Genomic DNA, 19,934 nt, shown 5'->3' on the forward strand with positions numbered 1-19,934 from the left:
GACATGTTAAAAATGTACTACTTTCTTTTGTTTCTTTTCTATTTTACCTACTTATGTACTCTGTATTCTTTTTTAGCATTTTTTTTTTTATCTTTTCTAAAATGAAACCTCAATTTTTTTTGACGCATACCAAAACCTGTAATAGAATACGGAGTAATTTGAACTACTAATTGAGATGCCCATCGTAACTTAAACCATACATTTAACTCGGTCTAGGAGTTTGACATGATTTGAACATAGCATTCATTACTTCCTTAGGCCTTTCATCACCAAGTTGTAAGGGCTGATTAACAAGTAATAGCTTTCTTTATTATTTTGTTAATTTAGCACTACAATATTAATATAATATAGTCCAATTTATTTGCTGGACTATGCTAATTTACTGAATATTCAACTTGCTACTTCTACTAGAACTTGTCAACTTGGCTTTTCTACGCTATTGTTTTTGACTTTTTTTTACAAGTCTTGACTTAATTCCATTGGATCTACAAATCTCTGACTTGTTGACTCTAGTATGAGTCCTCTCAAACAATATTTTCATTCCTAGTTTTTTTGTCCTATTGACTATTGTACATTGCAATTTTTGGCTTTGGTTAAAAATTACAAATGTCATGTAAATTTGGAGATAAATCTAATAATACGACGATAAACACTGATTTGATTGGTTATTACTTATTAATGTTAATCAACTAAAAGGATTAGAGGTAGGAGATGGATTAATTAGTTTACGCTTAGATGGATTCAATTGGATTGTATTATATTCAAGTGAGAAGTTATTTGGTTTATATTGACTTGAGTTCATGTTAAGTTGTATTGTTAATTGGGTTATGAAAATTAGACCAAGATTTGTCCAATTCATTTTTTGTGTAAATTGACTAGAGTTGGAAAACTTTAGTTTTGATGGTAGACATTCACAAGAATCAGACGAACAGACTTGACCTAAATAATCTAATTTATATGTAAAACTCATTTCAGTCAATTAAAGTTAGATGGCCCGAAATTGATCTAAACTAAAATAAAAAATAAGTCGATAAAACTCAATCCATTCTTCATTTAAAATACTTTTCACCCAATTTCAGGTAATTAACTCCCCAAATAAACCCAACTCATACCCAAACCAAACGTCTCGATTTGCATATCGCAAATGCCACCTCAACACGGCCTTTAAATTAAAAAGTTGTGAATTTAAGAGATCACTAAAGGGTGGAAAAGTGACTTTTTGGGAAAATCTGTCATTTTCCTGTACTGAAAACGAAGCAAAGAGGGAAAATCTCACTTGTTTTAAAAAAAAGAAACGTATTTATAATAATAATCTTCAAATATCCACTTCTGGTGGGTTGCTTGCTTCTGTATCTGAAGAGTTGGCCACTTTTCTAAACCCATTAAAATATTTTACCAAGCTTTTCAGACGGCATGATATGAGAGGGATCCCATAAATGGTGATTTTGCATGCTTTGTCGGCCATTTTCATCTTTTATTTTCTTCTCAATCACATAAATTGTTAACTAAATGATTGTGTTTTTTTAACAATTTTATTAGATGGGGTTTTCAGTCTTCCTCTTAATCATCACATAAAGTTTATTCTAATTTGATTTTTTCAAAAATTATAATTATCAAATTGGATAAAGTTTTTGAGTGAAATTTCATCAAGTCAAATACTTTCTTCTGCCTAAAAATCATTTCTGTGGGAAAGTTGAAAACTTTTTGCCTAAAAAAGTTTTTTAAGGTATGCAAATTCTTTTCTTTCCTACACCATTGACTTCATTTTCAATGAATTTTTCACAAACAGTTCTGATTGCAGAACTTTGGGATGATTAAATTGGGTCTAGTTTGTTTGTAAATATACTATAATCTTGAATTTTTGTAATTTTTATGTAAAATTTTCAGTTTTTCTTTTGGGTGAATTGTGAACTGGGTTGTATTGATTTTGGGGTTTGAAACTAATTTTGTAATGGGTAGTTTAAATTTGTCAAATTATTACAAGATTGTGATAGTATTTCTTGTTGTAAATACCCTTTTGAGTGATCAAACAAATGGCCTTAATTTGGAGGGTCAGTACCTTTTAGATTTGAAGAGTAAAGTGGTTGATAAATTTGATGATCTGGGTAATTGGAATCCAATGGACCAAAACCCTTGTAAATGGAAAGGTGTTTTATGTAGTAATGATAGTAACCCAGTTGTAGAATCTCTTAATTTGAGCAATATGAATCTAAGTGGATCAATTTCTCCTAGTATTGGTGGATTGGTTCATTTGATTCATCTTGATCTGTCCTTTAATGGGCTTTATAAGGACATACCCAAAGAAATTGGGAACTGTTCCAATCTTCAAACTCTATCTTTGCAGAACAATCGTCTTGAAGGAAACATCCCTAAAGCGTTGTGCAATTTGTCTGCTTTGACCTATCTGAATGTCTGCAACAACAAGCTTTCTGGCCCTATTCCTGAGGTGCTTGGTAATATGTCTTCTTTGTCAGAGTTTGTGGCATACACTAACAGTCTCAGCGGTCCGTTGCCTCGTTCCATAGGGAACCTGAAGAACTTGAGAAGGTTTAGAGTGGGGCAGAATTTCCTTTCTGGTAGTATTCCTGCAGAAATAGGTGGATGTGACAGTATGGAGTTGTTTGGTCTTGCTCAAAATCATTTGAGTGGGAACATCCCTAAAGAGCTCAGTTTGCTGAGCAACTTGACTGAGTTGGTTCTTTGGGGTAATCAGTTATCAGGGGTTATTCCGTGGGAGCTTTCGAATTGCACGTATTTGCAAACTCTTGCTCTCTATCAGAACAATCTTGTAGGTGAAATACCTAAGGAGCTTATGAATCTTAAGTTCCTTAGTAGTTTGTACCTATACAGAAATGCTCTGAATGGGACTATTCCAAGAGAGATTGGTAGTCTTTCTGCAGCAAAAGAAATCGATTTTTCAGAGAACTTGTTGACTGGAGAAATTCCTACTGAAATTAGTAAGATTGAAGGGTTGGAATTGCTCTATCTGTTTGAGAATCAGCTGACAGGTGTGATCCCTGAGGAGCTTACAAACTTGAAGAATCTCAGTAAAGTCGATCTCTCGATAAATTTTCTGACAGGTACAATTCCTGTAGGATTTCAGAATTTGCCTCAGCTTCTGATGTTGCAGCTCTTCAATAATTCTCTTGGAGGTACAATCCCTCAAGAGCTTGGATTGCGTAGTCGGCTGTGGGTTCTTGATCTATCTTCGAATAATCTGACAGGAAGAATCCCTCAGAATCTTTGCAGAAACTCTAACTTAATTTTGTTAAATCTGGGTGCAAACAAGCTTTCAGGAAATATCCCATCTGATATCATCAGCTGCACACCACTGGTTCAGCTTCGCCTGTATGATAATCGTCTCACTGGAAGTTTTCCAACTGATATCTGCAAGTTAGTGAACCTCACTGCTGTTGAACTGGGAGTAAATCATTTCAGTGGTCCAATCCCACCTGAGATTGGAAACTGCAGGAACCTACAAAGGCTTCTATTGGCGTACAACCACTTCACATTGGCTTTGCCTGCATCAATTGGCAAGATTACGCAGCTGGTGGCCTTTAATGTCTCATCAAACTCACTCAGTGGACCTGTACCATCTGATATCTTCAAATGCAGCTTGCTACAACGTCTTGATCTTAGCAGGAACAATTTTGTAGGCACCTTGCCTGATGAAATCGGAACTCTTTCTCATTTGGAGCTTCTCAAGCTCTCTGACAACAGGTTCTCAGGTAGAATACCTGCAGTTATAGGGAACCTCCCTCGTTTATTCGAGTTGCAGATGGGTGGAAACTTGTTTTCTGGAGAAATCCCTCCAGAATTGGGTAGTTTATCAAGCCTTCAAATTGGTTTAAATATAAGCTACAATAATCTATCAGGGAAGATCCCCTCAAAGCTCGGGAATCTTGCGTTGCTGGAATATCTCTACATCAATAACAACCAGTTAAATGGCCAAATTCCTACCTCATTGCAGAGGCTATTAAGTTTACTCGGGTTCAACTTTTCTTACAATGACCTCAGTGGTCCTATACCTTCTATGCCTGTTTTTCAGGGTGCAGCTCTTTCGAGTTTTGCTGGCAACAAGGGTCTCTGTGGCGGGCCTCTTGGTCCTTGCAGCAACGGCGACTCTTCACTCTCAATTCCTGGTAATTCTGGAAAGGGTGGTTTCCGTCTTGGTAAAATTGTTGCTATAATTTCAGCTGTTATAGGTGGTGTTTCTCTATTCTTCATTGTGGTGATTTTATACTTAATGACTCGCCCAGTCGATATTGTTACCCCAGTGGAAGATAAGTCCCTCAGTGATATAGATTCAGATATGTACTTCTTTCCAAAGGAAGGATTTACTTTTGAAGACCTTCTTGCAGCCACTGATGATTTTCATGACCGATTTGTGATTGGTAGTGGAGCTTGTGGGAAAGTGTACAAAGCAGTTTTACCTTCTGGTAAAACTTTTGCTGCAAAGAAGCTGGCATCGAATAAAGAAGACGGAAACATCAATGACAGCTTCAGGACTGAAATTTCGACTTTAGGTAAAATCAGGCATCGAAATATTGTAAAGTTGCATGGGTTCTACTTTCATGAAGGTGCCAATGTTCTCCTTTATGAGTTCATGCCAAGGGGTAGCCTCGGAGAACTTCTTCATGGGAATTCTTATAATCTTGATTGGCAAACACGGTTTCTCATTGCCTTTGGTGCTGCACAAGGTCTCTCTTATTTGCACCATGATTGTAAGCCTCGAATTATTCATCGTGACATAAAATCCAATAACATACTATTAGATGAGAATTTTGAGTCTCATGTTGGAGATTTTGGCTTGGCAAAAGTAGTTGACATGCCATATTCCAAGTCAGTTTCTGCAATTGCTGGATCGTATGGATACATTGCTCCCGGTATGTTCTTTCTCCACCATTTCTTTCTTTTTCATAGCATATATAATTACATGTGTTTATTTGTACATTGGTAAAAAAATTTGCTAGTATCCTGTTATAATTTCTGTATAAGCATTTGCTGCATCATATTTGCTGATGCAAGTAATTTTCTTCCAATTTCAGAATATGCATACACCATGAAAGTCACAGAAAAATGTGACATATATAGCTACGGTGTGGTCATGCTTGAGCTGTTGACAGGAAAAACCCCTGTACAGCCAATCGACGATGGGGGTGATCTAGTTTCATGGGTCAGAAACTACGTCAAGAAGAATTCATTATCAACTGGTATTTTTGACACTAGATTAAACTTACAAGATGAGAGTGTTGTTGCTCATATGACAATGGTCTTAAAGATTGCTTTGTTGTGTACTAGTATGAATCCTCACGACCGCCCCACAATGCGGGCTGTTGTGTCAATGCTCATTGATTCTAATGATCAAGAAGGTCACTATAATCTCTTCCCAAGTAGGGATGTCAGTTATAAAGACGAACCATTACAATCGTAGATTTTTACTCTTTTTTCAGATCAGATTTTCTTTTGTATCTAGAAATTATAGTTGTTTAGCAGGGCAGAATATCCTTGTATCAATTACAATAAACGGCTAAGCTATCCAAAAAACTTGTATATATATGAAATAATGAGGTCCGGAGGGTTGACAAAAGATTTTTCTATTACAATCGGATTGCATCAAGGGTCTGCATTAAGCCCTTTTCCTTTTGCAACGGTTCTAGATGAATTAACTAGACCATTTCAAGATGAGGTTCCATGGTGTATGTTGTTCGCGGATGATATCGTTTTGGTGGATGAGACTAAGGACGGGGTTAATGTTAAGTTGGAGCAATGGAGGCAAAGGTTGGAATCTAGAGGGTTTAAGCTAAGTCGGAGTAAGACTGAATATTTGGTATGTCGTTTTGGCAATCAGAGGGGGACAAGCAATGAAGTGGTGAGTTTGGATGGAAAGGATTTGACCATGAGTGAATGTTTTAAGTATCTTGGGTCGATCATCCAGAAGAATGGTGACATTGATCAAGACGTAACCCACAGAATTAAGTCAGGGTGGCTTAAATGGAGAGCGGCCACGGGAGTGTTATGCGACCGCAGCATTCCCCTACAGTTGAAGGGAAAATTCTACAGGACTGCCATAAGACCAGTGTTGCTCTATGGTACAGAATGTTGGGCTTCTAAGAAAGAGCATATTAAAAAGATGGAGGTTACGGAAATGCGCATGTTAAGGTGGATGTGTGGAAACACTTTAAGAGATAGAATCAGAAATGAGGTTATTCGCAAGAAAGTAGGTGTGGCAGACATTGCAGATAAATTAAGGGAAAATCGTCTGCGTTGGTTTGGACATGTAAGACGGAGACCCGTGGGTGCACCGGTGCGAAGAGTGGAAGAGTGGGATCATGGAGGGATTAAACGAGGAAGAGGGAGACCAAAAATGACTTGGTTGGAAGGAGTGAGGAAGGATATGAAGTGCATGGATTTACGTGAGGATGAAGTTTTGGATCGTAAGGGATGGAGGAGAAAGATTTATGTTGATGACTACACGGAATAATCATATTTGGTTCATGTTAGCCGACCCCACTTTTGGGATTAAGGCTTTGATTGATTGATTGATTGATTGATTGAATGAGGTCCATATTGCTTGAAAATTCAGCTCATTAACAAGATTACATCTTACATTTTCTTGAACTCTTCCTTTATGCCTTCTGTCTGTTTATCTATTTTGTAGCTTAATAAGTACTTATTATGTAAAAATTTTGGCTCCAACCCGTGGATATACTCCTTGTGGTATACTCTTCAAATTATCTTCACTTTTTTCACGAAAATTAAGTAGGGTTCGGATAGTAGTTGAATTGATAGTTGTATTACTGTACCAGTATATTTTATATTTTATATCATTTGTACATACATATCTAGTAATCATCATGTGATATTAATACAATATTTCATTTTATTAAATGCTGCTTCTTTAAGTTTTTCTTTCCCTTTGGACAATTGAGATCTTGTTTGGATTTTGGTCTTTGGATAGAAAGATGAAGTCATTTTGACTATATTTAACTAAGAAGAAATCTCAAAAGGAGATTAATTTGTACCCAACAAAGTGGAAACCATGTGCCAAATAAAATTAACCAAACAAATGAACAAAATTGTATAGCAGTAATCCATAACAACATTTTCCTTGAGTGGAATGAGATCACCCACCATGTCAATTTAAAAACGATGAAATCATGAATGAAGTCATGTTACATTCTCCTTGTAAAGTATCATTGAATTAACACAAACTGTATAATACAATATATTTATAATACTAATATATAATATGCTTTTGATACTAAGGTATCTCCATTTATATTGAAAACAAATACTACTTTTTAGGAAACAAAATAATATTCCAATGGCTAGTGAAAAAGGTGAAGCTTTTTAGGAAGATGGGCAAGTCTCTTTAAATAGTATTAGTATATTCAAATTGCCCTAAAACTTAAGGGTCGGTATTCCTTTAAACATAGAAGAACACCTTACTAACGAGAGCTCAACTTTTAGGGCCTGTTCTGATTGACTGAATTGAGATGAAGTGAACTGAATATTTTATAAGAAGAGGATATTAGGAACTGAACTGAAGTTAAGCTGAAGAGAATAGGCCCCTTATAGTACATGTAAAACACTATCAACAATAAGATACATATTAAGTCAATCATTATCTTTCAATACATTGATGAAACATGGTAATAATACCCCTTTTGTCTAAGGAACCTTAGGAGAATGTTAATGTCCTTTACTTGCATTGATGGTAAACAAAATTTAAGAGATTTGAATATCAAACCTCATTCAATGAAAATCACATGTATTACTTAGCTAGAAATAAATTTCTATTAATCCACGTTTATAGTATACAGATAGATGTAGAATTAAAACCAATAAAAATCTACAATAATTTGTTGTTATCATTGTATTCTAATTTACTCATTGTACCAAAACAAAAAAAAACTTATTTACTCACAATGGTCACCCAGAGTAAAAGCCCGGAGTTGACACTAATTTGCAAATAAAATGTTGTACTTCGCACTATATAGGATTATCCGGTTATGTATATTTAAAAATAAATAATTAAGGGGAGATATATTGATGTAATTGTTGCACAATTAACATACCTTTATTGTGTTACATTTTTTCCCTAGTTGGAAAAATCACTACCATGTAAATTTGATCTATGACATTCTAAAGCTCCATAAATTTTAGTAAAATAAAACATTTCGGAGTTCTAACATACAATATGATACACATAACTATTCCATCCATAAATTTAGATACGCCGCCAAGAAATAGATGCCGCCAAGAAATATACGTTGTACGGAGTATAAAATCATCCATAAATTTTACTTTATTTCACTCATTAGAATAACTTTCATCATGCAAAGATAATGAATTTAAAAAAAAAGAAAATATGGAATTATTCCTTAAATGTCAACATATAAATTAAAAAAAAATAAAAAAAATAAAAGCTAAACGTCGCCCTCGAATATCTAACTAACGCCCGCAAAATAAATTAAAATTACAAATTTACCCTTTTTTAATCAAAAAAAAATTACCCCCTCAATTTACCCCCTTCTTCATACTACCCACCACTACCACCTCTTCATACTAACCACCACCGCCGCCGCCTCCTCCTCCTCTTTTAACCACCAACTCCTTACCTTCGGTTTCACGATCTACATAGCCGCGTTAATGACGAGTAAAGACAAAGGGAAGTCGATCGCCAGCGGAGAAAATGTTTTTTTTTTATTTTCTGAATTCGCGGCAAACGCCTAGATTTTTTCGCACGTCCTAAGCTCAAACGCCTAGTTCGTGCGAACAACCATGTGATTGTATGAAAAATCTAGGCGTTTGAGGTGAAACGCCTAGTTTTTTAGAATACCCTAGGTTGAAACGCCTAGTTTTTTCGAATAGCCTAGGATGTTTCGAAAAAACTAGGCGTTTCAGCCTAGGGTATTCGAAAATCCTAGGCGTTTGGGTTTCGAATTTTTTGAAAAATTAATGCGACGTACTGATTCCGTACGATTCGACGAGCCTTCGGCGAGCGTCTAAGGTTGTGTTTTGTCGTTGTTCATAAGATCTAACGAATTTGATTTTGCAAAATTTAAAAACTTTGTTTGATTTTGAAACTCACGGTGGTTGGGGTGGTTGTTCGATGAGCGTCAGAGGTCGTTGACCACTAGAAAGAACGGTAAAAAGTATTGTGTACAGTAAAATTGTGAAATTAAGGTAAAATTAATTATTTTAGTAATCGTTATTATAAGGATAAATATGTAATATTATTTTATTTTGCGGATGTTAGTTAGATATTCGAGAGCGATATTTAACAACCCTTTATGTCGAGGAAAAAAAGACCAAAAAAAATAGGAAAACACAGTACAAAAATACAAAATCGAACTCCTTTAAGAAGATTCATACGACAAAACTTTGTGTTATACAAAGCCAAGTACGTATTTAATTCAGGTAACGCCAAACTATCAATCCATTTCCACCCTACACGTGTACGCCCCTGATTTCTCCTTCTTCTTCCTTAAATTTTCCATTTTCTCTCTCCTCTTTTCCTTCCGACAAATGGCGTCATTTTACTCTCTCTCCCTGACTCTCACACCATCTTCACCTCTTTCTTAAAACTTCCATCTTTATCTTTTCTTTGATCTCCCAATTTTTCAAAAGAGAATCTGTAAGTTTTAATTTTTCATAATTTATTGATGAAATTATTGATTATATGAAGTGGGGTTTTTGTATTTTTTGGTAATTTTGTTTGTGATCAATTTGTTGTTGCTGATGTTGATGTTGTTAGGGTTTCGGAATCAACGATGATTTCGTTGCGAAGCGAGTCGCGGCAACAGCTTCATAATCATAGTAATAATCATAATAAGAGTGAATTGCAGTTGGCGAATTTGGCGTTTGATGTTAAATCCGATGTTTCTTCTTCTAATGTTAATTTGAACCATTTTAAGGGCGCTGAGTCTCGTGAAGGTTCTCTTCTTACTCCAATTTTTTTAAATAATTTTCAATTTTTTTTGGTGTTTATGAATTAATTATGATCTCTGAATTCTGGGTTTCATTTTTTTTTCTTTCTTTTTTGGGTGATTGTTGTGAATCTTGTGATGATTAATAGTGTATTCGTTTCATGTTTCGGGTGTGTATAGAGAGTCGCGAAGGGCAGTGATGTAGACGAGAATTAATGTTATGTTATGGGGACAATTCCATATTCTAATACTTGAAACACTAATCTAGCCACAATCCTTATAATTGATAGTGGAATAACTAAGAAGTTTATTTTATATTACTATATTAATCTTTCAGGTAATGATATTCTTGGCACTTAAATTAGATATTAATTCTGTCCTAAATTGATTGTCACACTAACCTTTGTGTATTGTTTTACAATTTTATGTGATAAGTTGTTTTAGTTGGATGAGAGAGGGGGTGGAACCATAACTATAGGGGATGGGAATATATGGGTAATTAAATACTTCGTATTAGTGAGTTCATGCCGTAAAAAGAAGAGTGACATCTAGTTTGGGACGGAAGTGAAGGGAAAAAAAGAGTGGCAATTTATTTGGGACAAAAGGAATATGAATTATGAAGCAAAGGGGTCTTTTTTTTTTTTTTTTTTTTTTTTTTTTTTTGAGGGAAACGCAAAGGGGTCATTGTATATGAATGGATTAAAATTATGTAACAGGACCATGGTGGATTATGTGCTAGTTTTGAATCTTGGTAATCTTGTGATGTTTCTTCAAAAAAAGATTCAAGCTCTTCATTGTTTATATCAAACTGAGTTGGAAGCCTATTATTGGATGGGCTTCTTGCTCACTGGTATTCTGGGAACTAGTGCCAAATTTACAGCCAGTCTGTGGCGCTTCAGTTTGTGGGTAGGTGAAGGAAGATTGCATTATTCGCTATTATGTTGTGCTAATATTCACTCTAATATTTTTGGATTGGATGTAGAAGAAGACATGTTGCTGGGTGCTGCACACCAGTTGTACAAGAGTGGTGACTATAAGCAGGCTTTGGAGCATAGTAATACTGTCTATGAGAGAAATCCGTTACGGACTGATAATCTTCTTCTTTTGGGTGCTATACACTATCAGGTTATTGTTTTTCGATATTGGTTGTGTTTCTGGTTTATTTTTTAAACAGACTTCAGCTGTTCCTTACCATTTGTTTTGTCATTTTGCAGCTGCATGATTTTGATATGTGCATTACTAGAAATGAAGAGGCTATACAAATTGAGCCCCATTTTGCAGAATGTTTTGGCAACATGGCAAATGCATGGAAGGTGTTTATAATGCATTGACATGAGATCTATTAAAGCTTTAAATATATATAATGGCTGGAATGGACTTCAATTCTTGGTTTCTGTATGCTTCTTACAGGAAAAAGGAAATGTTGATGTTGCAATCCGCTACTATTTAATTGCTATTGAGGTATGTTCTTAGTGGCATATCTGATATATGCATATTATGTTGTGTGGCTGATCAGGCTGACCTTTGATTTGTTTTGAAATGGAATTTTGTTATTAATTATGGTTGGTATCAAAGTGGAAGCACAATTGTGTTTAAAGGAATATCCAGTTCAGCCTAATTGTGTTTAACATAAACCTATATAAATGTTGATTTTAAAGTGACCAAGTCGAATCTTGTTCTTTCCCTAAATTTTATTACAGTCTCATTTTCTTGTTCCTAATGTTCAATGATTTTTTTTTATTTTTTTTATTTTTACATTATGCTTACAGCTCAGGCCAAATTTTGTGGATGCCTGGTCGAACTTAGCTAGTGCGTACATGCGTAAAGGGAGATTGAATGAGGCAGCCCAATGTTGCCGCCAGGCTCTGGCATTAAATCCTCTTTTGGTTAGATCTTTGTTCCTGAATGCCACAACTTTGTATTTATTCCTTCTTCCTCCCCCCCCCCCCCCCCCACCACCACCCCCGTCTCAACCATTGTCAAATATGGTTCAAAGTCAAAAGTCTGGATTTCAATGGCATATATTGGCTAAACTTTCTGTGCATTTGATCAGGTCGATGCACATAGCAACCTTGGGAATTTAATGAAGGCACAAGGCTTAGTGCAAGAAGTAAGTCCTACACTATGTTGTGTTGCTCCTTTCTCTTAAAGAGATATGTTAGTTACTCATGGTTAAAGTGATGAATATAGCAGTTCGTCTGATAAGATGTTGGTCAATATTGAAGATAAGATATATTGTTGTATTCTTGCTCTTATTTCAAGTTGCATCTAGCTTTTTTCATTCTTTTTTTTCTTTTCCTTAAATTTATTGGGTGGGTGTGACGAGGAAAGATGTCCTGGGTGAAGTGCTTGTGTTTGTTGAAGGTAAATGCTTGTTGTAAACCGTTGCTAATTTTGGTGGTCTGTTACCTATAGATTGACCACACCAATATGGCAACGTGTAATGTTTAAGATTATGTTATCTAGCAGTAATCTCCATCTCCATCTACCATGGACTCTAAATTGCTTCTCCTTTCTTCCATCTCATCCAGTCTTTCAATTTTGGACTTACTGTATACTGGTTTTCAAAATATTATTTTATTTTTTTTTTAAAAAAAACTTTTAAGCCTATGTCTGCTTAAAGCATTTCTCTTACTTTTTGTGTTTTGGTTTTCCAGCTCCATGCTATTCTTAACCCTTATACTTCATCCTTCAGTTGATTTCCTTAAATGCTCACCCTATTGGTTTTTTTGAAGAGATTAAAATGGTAGATGTCATTATAACAAGTAATGTGGCTCTCATTATTTTTTATATTTCTGTTCACCTTAATCACCAGTAGAGTTACTGATTGGAGTAATACATGTCCTTAACTGTCTTGATTTACAGTCCAATACAGATATCAATTCTTAGCTACAGGGCAGGCTCAGATGTTGGTTGGTCTAGTTGTTACTTCCATCTCCGAGACTCCATATTCTAGAATCTATTTTTGTGCAGGCATATAGTTGCTATCTTGAGGCTTTACGTATACAACCAACTTTTGCGGTTGCATGGTCAAATCTTGCTGGCCTTTTTATGGAATCGGGTGATCTTAATCGGGCGCTTCACTATTACAAGGTAGTTAGATCTCATTTGTTTCCCTTTCTTTCCCTACTTCTTGTCTACTCCTGTGTGCAGATTAAGAATGTACTTTTTTTCCCCCTAAATCAAAAAAACCACTTGTGACCTTTATTTTTACTTTTCCTCAGGAAGCTGTGAAACTTAAACCATCCTTTCCTGATGCATATTTAAACTTGGGAAATGTTTACAAGGTAAATTGGTGTGTACTGTGTAGTGCTTATTGCTATGATGTTGAGTAGGTTAGTCAACTAATTGGTGCATGAAGAAAATCATTCCTTTATCTTTACTTTTTACAGGCTTTGGGAATGACTCAAGAAGCTGTAACGTGCTACCAGCATGCTCTTCAGGCACGACCAAACTATGCAATGGCATTTGGTGAGCTTCTAGCTATTTATTATCTGCCTCAATTACTTCTTATAATTATTAATAGTTTTGAGATTTTATAAAAATTTATAACAATGATTTCTTAATTGTGATGTTCTGGTTGTTTCTTCCCAAAATTGACAATGCTTTTTACACCCATTTCTGTGGATGGAATTACGTTCTTTTTTTGAACCTTGGGTTTGCAACGATAACTTGGTATATCCCAAGCTTTCGAAGACAACAGCGAATTGCTTCCTAGTTCCTACCATTGGTCCAATGGATAAAAGTCAGATTTTGCTTCACAAATTATAGAGCTTGCACTATAAAGTAGGCCCTGTCCATTGGTAGAAGTTTGCTGTGTTTAGGAAATTATATTAGCTATGCTCCTACTCCACCTTATTTAAAAATTAGAATAACAAAATGTCAATTATGTACAATATCTTATTTCCCCTCTATTTTTATAGATTATCTTGAAAGTATAGAGATGGACACTTGAAATATCTTTAGTCATGCTATTGAAAATACCCCTTTATTCAAAGCAAATACCTTCAGTAATGAGGTGGAGGAGTTATTATAGAGAGCCTGCAAAAAATTGTGTAAAAACCATTAGAAGGATTTATTTTGCAGAAAGAGTGGGCCTTGGCATATCCACACATGCCTTGGGAGTTGGCCCTGGAAACATATGTAAGAGTGCCCCCCTTTTTTTCTAACGTCAATTGGACTTTCACAAAATCTGGATGTTAATTTAGAGTCAAACAGATCTAAACTAAACAAGTTGATTATCATACTTATGAGTATGAGTCTCACAAGTTCGCACAAGTTTTTACGGAAACTCAGAGAATCAATTTACTCAACTCTTATTTAAAGTAGAAGTACATTCCTATAACCCCTTATATAATATGTATTATTAAACTCTAGATTCCCCCAAATATATGAATAAAAAGATAAATGATACTTGCAGAATTTCAACTTTCCTAATTTACATATGAAATTCTTCATCATAAACTAAAAAGATTTGTTATGTTTATGCTATAAAGACGCAGTTACTTGTTTATGATCTGTTGCCTTCAATTTAAAGTTGGGATATTTGATTGCACAAAGTTTTTTTTGGTTTTATATTATAAACTCAGTGCATATTTTTTGAAATTTCCACCAAATTAACTGTATGTTTGTGATATGGCATTGTGGTCTCACCAATGCCAGGTAATTTGGCTAGTTCGTATTATGAGCAAGGGCAGTTGGATTTGGCAATTCTTCATTACAAAGAGGCCATTAATTGTGATTCGGGATTTCTGGAGGCTTACAATAATTTGGTTTGTTTCTGGATACCTGTTGATTGTGAGGAATCAGGATGTATATTCTGCATATTCTCATGTTACTAGACCTGATTTCTTATGTTCTCTTGGTTAAGGGTAATGCACTTAAAGATGTGGGCAGAGTTGATGAAGCAATTCAATGCTATAATGTAAGTTTTTTCAGCTGGAAAAATGTTTATTATCCTGGATTTTACACTTACTAATTGTTTTCATCTAATACATTGATTTATTATTCTTTCTTTAGCAATGTCTATCACTACAACCCCATCACCCTCAAGCTTTAACCAACCTTGGAAACATTTATATGGAATGGTAACACTTCTCTTCGTTTTCCTCTATTAGTCTTTTTATATTCCTTGGGCTTTTGTTTGGGTATGTCTCGTACAGCTTTTACTAGCAGATATATTTTTTGATCAGGAATATGGTGGCAGTGGCAGCTACTTATTATAAGGCAACTTTGAGTGTCACATCTGGATTATCTGCTCCCTTTAACAATCTGGCAGTTATATATAAACAGCAGGTAATTTGATCATCTGGTTTCTTAGTTGTTTATATCTGATTTTCTTACACTCAAGTCTTCGGTCTTCCTGACTATTTTTTTTTTATTTTTTTTTATAGGGAAATTATGCAGATGCTATATCTTGCTACAACGAGGTTTTACGTATTGATCCAATGGCTGCTGATGGGCTTGTGAACAGAGGAAATACTTATAAAGAGCTTGGAAGAGTGACTGAAGCACTCCAGGATTATATTAATGCTATCAACATACGACCAACCATGGCTGAAGCACATGCTAATCTGGCTTCAGCTTATAAAGACAGGTAAGAATAATACTACAAATATACTTTTAGTTTTGTCGCTGAGCTGAGTAGTAATACATGGAGCATTCGTCTTGCAGTGGACATGTGGAGGCAGCTATTAAAAGCTACAAACAAGCATTGCAATTACGCCCGGATTTCCCAGAAGCAACTTGTAATCTTCTCCACACTTTACAGGTACTAGTGAGAGATGAAGGTAGTTTAGAATAGAAAGTATCTGCTGTGAAGTATTTAGGTCAATTTGAAAACAACTTATGGCTTAGTGCAAAGATAATGTATACTAGTAAATTCAGTGTTTTCTCATATTTTACATTTTTTTTTTTAATTACAATCGGATTATTGTATTATACTTAGCATTATTCAAAGTTTTTCCATCAGTTTTGGCATAAGGATTTTTTTGATGCTTAAATTGGAGTATGATCATGTTCCTGTCCTGTGGTGAATGCATTCATGCTCAACTTCCATTGCCAGTTATATTGAAAGTTCTGTCAGATGTAACTATTAATTTGTCACTTTCTTACAGTGTGTTTGCAGCTGGGAAGATAAAGACAAAATGTTTGCTGAAGTTGAGGGAATAATCAAACGACAAATTAAGGTTAGAGAAGCACTTTTTATATGTAAATTTCTGTGTATCTACCCCGGGATTGTTAATGCTGTATATAACATGGAAGTATTCGGCTAACTTTACTTTTGATTATATTGAATTTGATTTCAGATGTCAGTTCTTCCTAGTGTACAGCCTTTCCATGCAATTGCATATCCTCTCGATCCAGCACTGGCTCTTGAAATCAGGTATCCTTGCTTTTCGATTTCTGTCAACAGGAAGTTTTAATGTGAGGTCTAACTTATATCTTCCATCTCCTAGCCGCAAGTATGCGCAGCACTGCTCAGTGGTTGCATCCCGTTTTGCAATGTCTCCCTTTAAGCACCCTCAACCTATTCCAGTCAAGAGTGAAGGTGGCTATCAGAGGCTTAGGGTTGGGTATGTCAGATGATCTAGTTGTGTCATATCAATTGGAGTTTCTGGTGCCATATTCATAATATGTGTTTGGGCTTTGCAGTTATGTGAGCAGTGACTTCGGTAATCATCCTCTTTCACATCTGATGGGTTCTGTGTTTGGTATGCACAATAGAGAACATGTTGAGGTATGTCACTATGTCTGTGGCTATATCCTGAAGTTTAGTTTCTACCTGTTTTTTCTATTTGGTTTCTGTCCTCTTTTTTTTTGTGGTAATGAGATAAAGCTTACTCCTTAGGTTTTCTGCTATGCATTGAGCCCTAATGACGAGACTGAGTGGAGACAACGAACTCAATCTGAAGCTGAGCATTTTGTGGATGTTTCTGCTATGTCATCAGATATGATTGCCAAAATAATTAACGAAGATAACATACAAATTCTTGTGAACCTCAATGGCTACACCAAGGTAAGTATAATTAATCTGTTCATCATCTCGCATCATTTATTAGAAGTCATTTGCATTACTTCCAGCAGGAGCCTCTCAAATTTTTTTCTTTTATATTCCTTTCATGTGAACACAGGGTGCCAGAAATGAGATATTTGCCATGAAACCAGCACCTATTCAGGTTTCATACATGGGCTTTCCAGGAACGATGGGTGCATCATACATTGACTATCTGGTTACTGATGAGGTTGGAGGGAAAAGTTCTTTTGCTGCGAATGCATGTTAAATTGATCCTATTTCTTTTTGCCTCTCCCCTCCATAAATGCTAATAAGTAATATCTTTACTCCTCCATTCCAGTTTGTATCTCCTTTCCGTTCTGCTCATATTTACTCCGAGAAGCTCGTTCATCTCCCTCATTGCTATTTTGTAAATGATTACAAACAGGTTGTGTTTCCTGCCTTTTTTAATACCTTTGTTTTGTCTTGTACAAAAGTAATTATTCAGCTAATTCGGCATTTTTTTTTTACTCAGAAAAATAGAGATCTATTGGATCCAAATTGCCACCCCAAACGCTCAGATTATGGCCTTCCAGAAGACAAATTCTTGTTCGCATGCTTCAATCAACTATACAAAATGGATCCTGAAATCTTCACTGCCTGGTACATTTTTCATTTTCTTTCATTCTCTTTCATTCCATATGATATGCATAGCTACCTACAGCAATTTTTGTCTTCCTTATTGTATTATGCAATCACTTCTTTTCTAAATAACAGTTGATATCATGCTTTTTGTTTCAAGGTGCAATATTCTCAAATCTGTACCAAACAGTGCCTTGTGGCTTTTGAAATTTCCAGCCGCTGGAGAATCAAGACTACGTGCATGTAAGTTGGTTTTATTCCTTATTTTTGAAAAGGAATTTTTTTTTCTTCGATAATTATCATGTATACAAATATTCTGACCATAATTACTTTTAACTAGTTAGTGCTATCTCCAAAATTTAGAAAGTACCTTCACACACATGCCTGCTCCAACTGCAGACCTCTACCTATAACTGACCATAATTACTTTCACTAGAAAGTGCTTTTCTCCCAAATTTAGAAAGTATATTCATGCCTGCTCTATCTGCAGGCCACCATCAAGTTATTTTTTATCATCATTATTCTTCATTTGTTACAGATGCTGCTGCTCAAGGAGTAGGGCAAGATCAGCTTATATTTACAGATGTTGCTGTGAAAAATGAGCACATCAGACGCAGTACTTTGGCTGATCTATTTTTGGACACGTAACAGCTTTTCCTAATTTCTTTTATTATTAATGGGTAGTCTCGTACTATTGATTAATCTTGCTTCAGTTTTCGTTGACGCATGAATGTTGTCTTCCAGGCCGTTATGTAATGGACACACTACTGGCACAGATATCCTCTGGGCTGGTCTACCGATGATTACTTTGCCTCTAGAGAAAATGGCTACTAGAGTTGCTGGCTCACTTTGTCTTGCTACTGGACTTGGCGAGGAGATGATAGTGAACAGGTAACCATTAATGGTATTTAAGTGGTTTAATAGATTAGTTGAATTATTGCATTTTCCTCATGCTACAAAATTTTTCATCTGCACATTATCATATTCACATCCTATAAAGTGGATATGTATATACTTTGGATAAGGGTTTTCCCTTCTGAGAGAGATTCATCAGTTAATGGGCATGATAAACTACATTAAGTTGTCTGCCGTGCAAAATTTTTGTTTCCTTGCTAATTAAGTTTAGCTATTAAGAGGAGCTTTGATCTCCCATTGACCACTCTGTTCTTGGTATTGATAGTATTGAGGAGTATGAAGAGCGGGCAGTTTCACTGGCATTAAATCCTTTGAAACTCCAGGCCCTTAGAAATCAATTGAAGGCTGTCCGTTTGACTTGCCCCCTGTTTGACACTACTCGTTGGGTGAGATCTCTCTCCCTCCCTCTCTCTCCCTCTCTCTTTCTGTGTTATTGACGACTGACTGAACTTTTCACTTGGATTCCCAGGTTAAGAACCTTGATAGAGCTTTTTTCAAGATGTGGAATTTGTATTGCACAGACAAGCATCCTCAGCCATTCAAGGTCACTGAAAATGATATGGATTTTCCTTTCGATAGGTAGTAAAAACTAGCTGAACGGGATTGTACATAGCTTGTAGAGTACGCACATACTTGGTATATATCATTAGTGCTTGATGATACCTGAAGAGGACTTTTTTCTTTCAAGGTAAGGGGTCCTCTGATAATGATTGGGAGTTGTAACATTTAGAAATAAGTAATGTGATTATTATGTGCTTCTGATCTATCTAGCATGTAATTGAGGGTTGAGCGATTCGCCTGTTAACATATTATGTATCATAGCAGCAGAGGTAGAGAGAGTGATGTTCCCCTGGCCTTCACAGGTTTATCCTCCCGGTTCTTTTTTTCCCCTCGTCTTTGCATTGCTTTCTGCCTAGCAGTTGCAATGTTGTTGTATGTACAATTATTATTTTTGACTACGAGATTTAAGATGATCAGCATTATATATGCAATAATGCAATATATACTCCTTTCATCCATTTTAAATTGTGCATTACTGAGGGTGAAAATATACTACCTCCGGTTCAATTTACTCGCAACAAAGAGGTATTATTTGTGAGACATTAAATATTCCTTTGTTGCGAGTAAATTGGACCGGAGGTAGTATATATACCGGAGTACATCATATTGGTTTGCAACATGATTAAATGATGTATTGAAGTAGTAATCTAAAAATGATAAAAGTTTAATAGACTTAGAGCATGTTTGAATTAATTTGAGAGATCCATTTCAATGTCCTCCCTAACCCATGCAGTATTCACGTACATCACTTGATTGATATTTGAGCATAATATTTACACTAGCCTAAGGGCTTGTTCACTTCAGTTTAATTTCAGTTCAGTTTAGTTACAATCAGTTCAATTATGTACAGATTAGATCCTAATTTCCTTCTCTCATAAAATATTCAT

At 35.5% G+C, this 19,934-nt stretch overlaps 2 protein-coding genes across 3 annotated transcripts; both read left to right on the top strand.

Annotated features, from left to right (window-relative positions):
* The first annotated feature begins 1,417 nt into the window (after window positions 1-1,417).
* On the top strand, window positions 1,418-5,573 carry LOC145603612 (uncharacterized). Its single transcript, XM_081659557.1, has 2 exons — window positions 1,418-4,886; window positions 5,049-5,573. Exons 1-2 carry the CDS (start codon window positions 1,952-1,954, stop codon window positions 5,432-5,434), a joined length of 3,321 nt encoding a protein of 1,106 aa, XP_081515683.1. The 5' UTR covers window positions 1,418-1,951; the 3' UTR covers window positions 5,435-5,573.
* Window positions 5,574-9,513: 3,940 nt separating this feature from the next.
* LOC145603628 (putative UDP-N-acetylglucosamine--peptide N-acetylglucosaminyltransferase SEC) lies at window positions 9,514-19,505 on the top strand. Of its 2 annotated transcripts, none has more exons than XM_081659574.1 (29): window positions 9,514-9,643; window positions 9,764-9,942; window positions 10,918-11,060; window positions 11,150-11,248; window positions 11,346-11,396; window positions 11,705-11,821; window positions 11,989-12,045; window positions 12,909-13,028; window positions 13,160-13,222; window positions 13,328-13,406; window positions 14,598-14,707; window positions 14,806-14,859; window positions 14,955-15,022; window positions 15,128-15,230; window positions 15,329-15,531; window positions 15,609-15,705; window positions 16,052-16,123; window positions 16,244-16,320; window positions 16,394-16,510; window positions 16,590-16,674; window positions 16,786-16,953; window positions 17,069-17,179; window positions 17,291-17,377; window positions 17,465-17,592; window positions 17,732-17,814; window positions 18,110-18,215; window positions 18,316-18,462; window positions 18,752-18,872; window positions 18,956-19,505. In XM_081659574.1, the coding sequence occupies exons 2-29, from the start codon at window positions 9,780-9,782 to the stop codon at window positions 19,067-19,069; spliced, it is 2,943 nt and encodes a 980-aa protein (XP_081515700.1). In that variant the 5' UTR covers window positions 9,514-9,643; window positions 9,764-9,779; the 3' UTR covers window positions 19,070-19,505. The 2 variants fall into 2 exon arrangements, with proteins under 2 accessions (XP_081515700.1, XP_081515701.1); XM_081659575.1 differs by having other exon boundaries at window positions 10,921-11,060.
* The last annotated feature ends 429 nt before the right edge of the window (window positions 19,506-19,934 follow it).

This window comes from Chenopodium album, chromosome 22 (genome assembly GCF_948465745.1).
Source record: "Chenopodium album chromosome 22, dcCheAlbu1.1, whole genome shotgun sequence".
NCBI lineage: Eukaryota > Viridiplantae > Streptophyta > Magnoliopsida > Caryophyllales > Amaranthaceae > Chenopodium > Chenopodium album.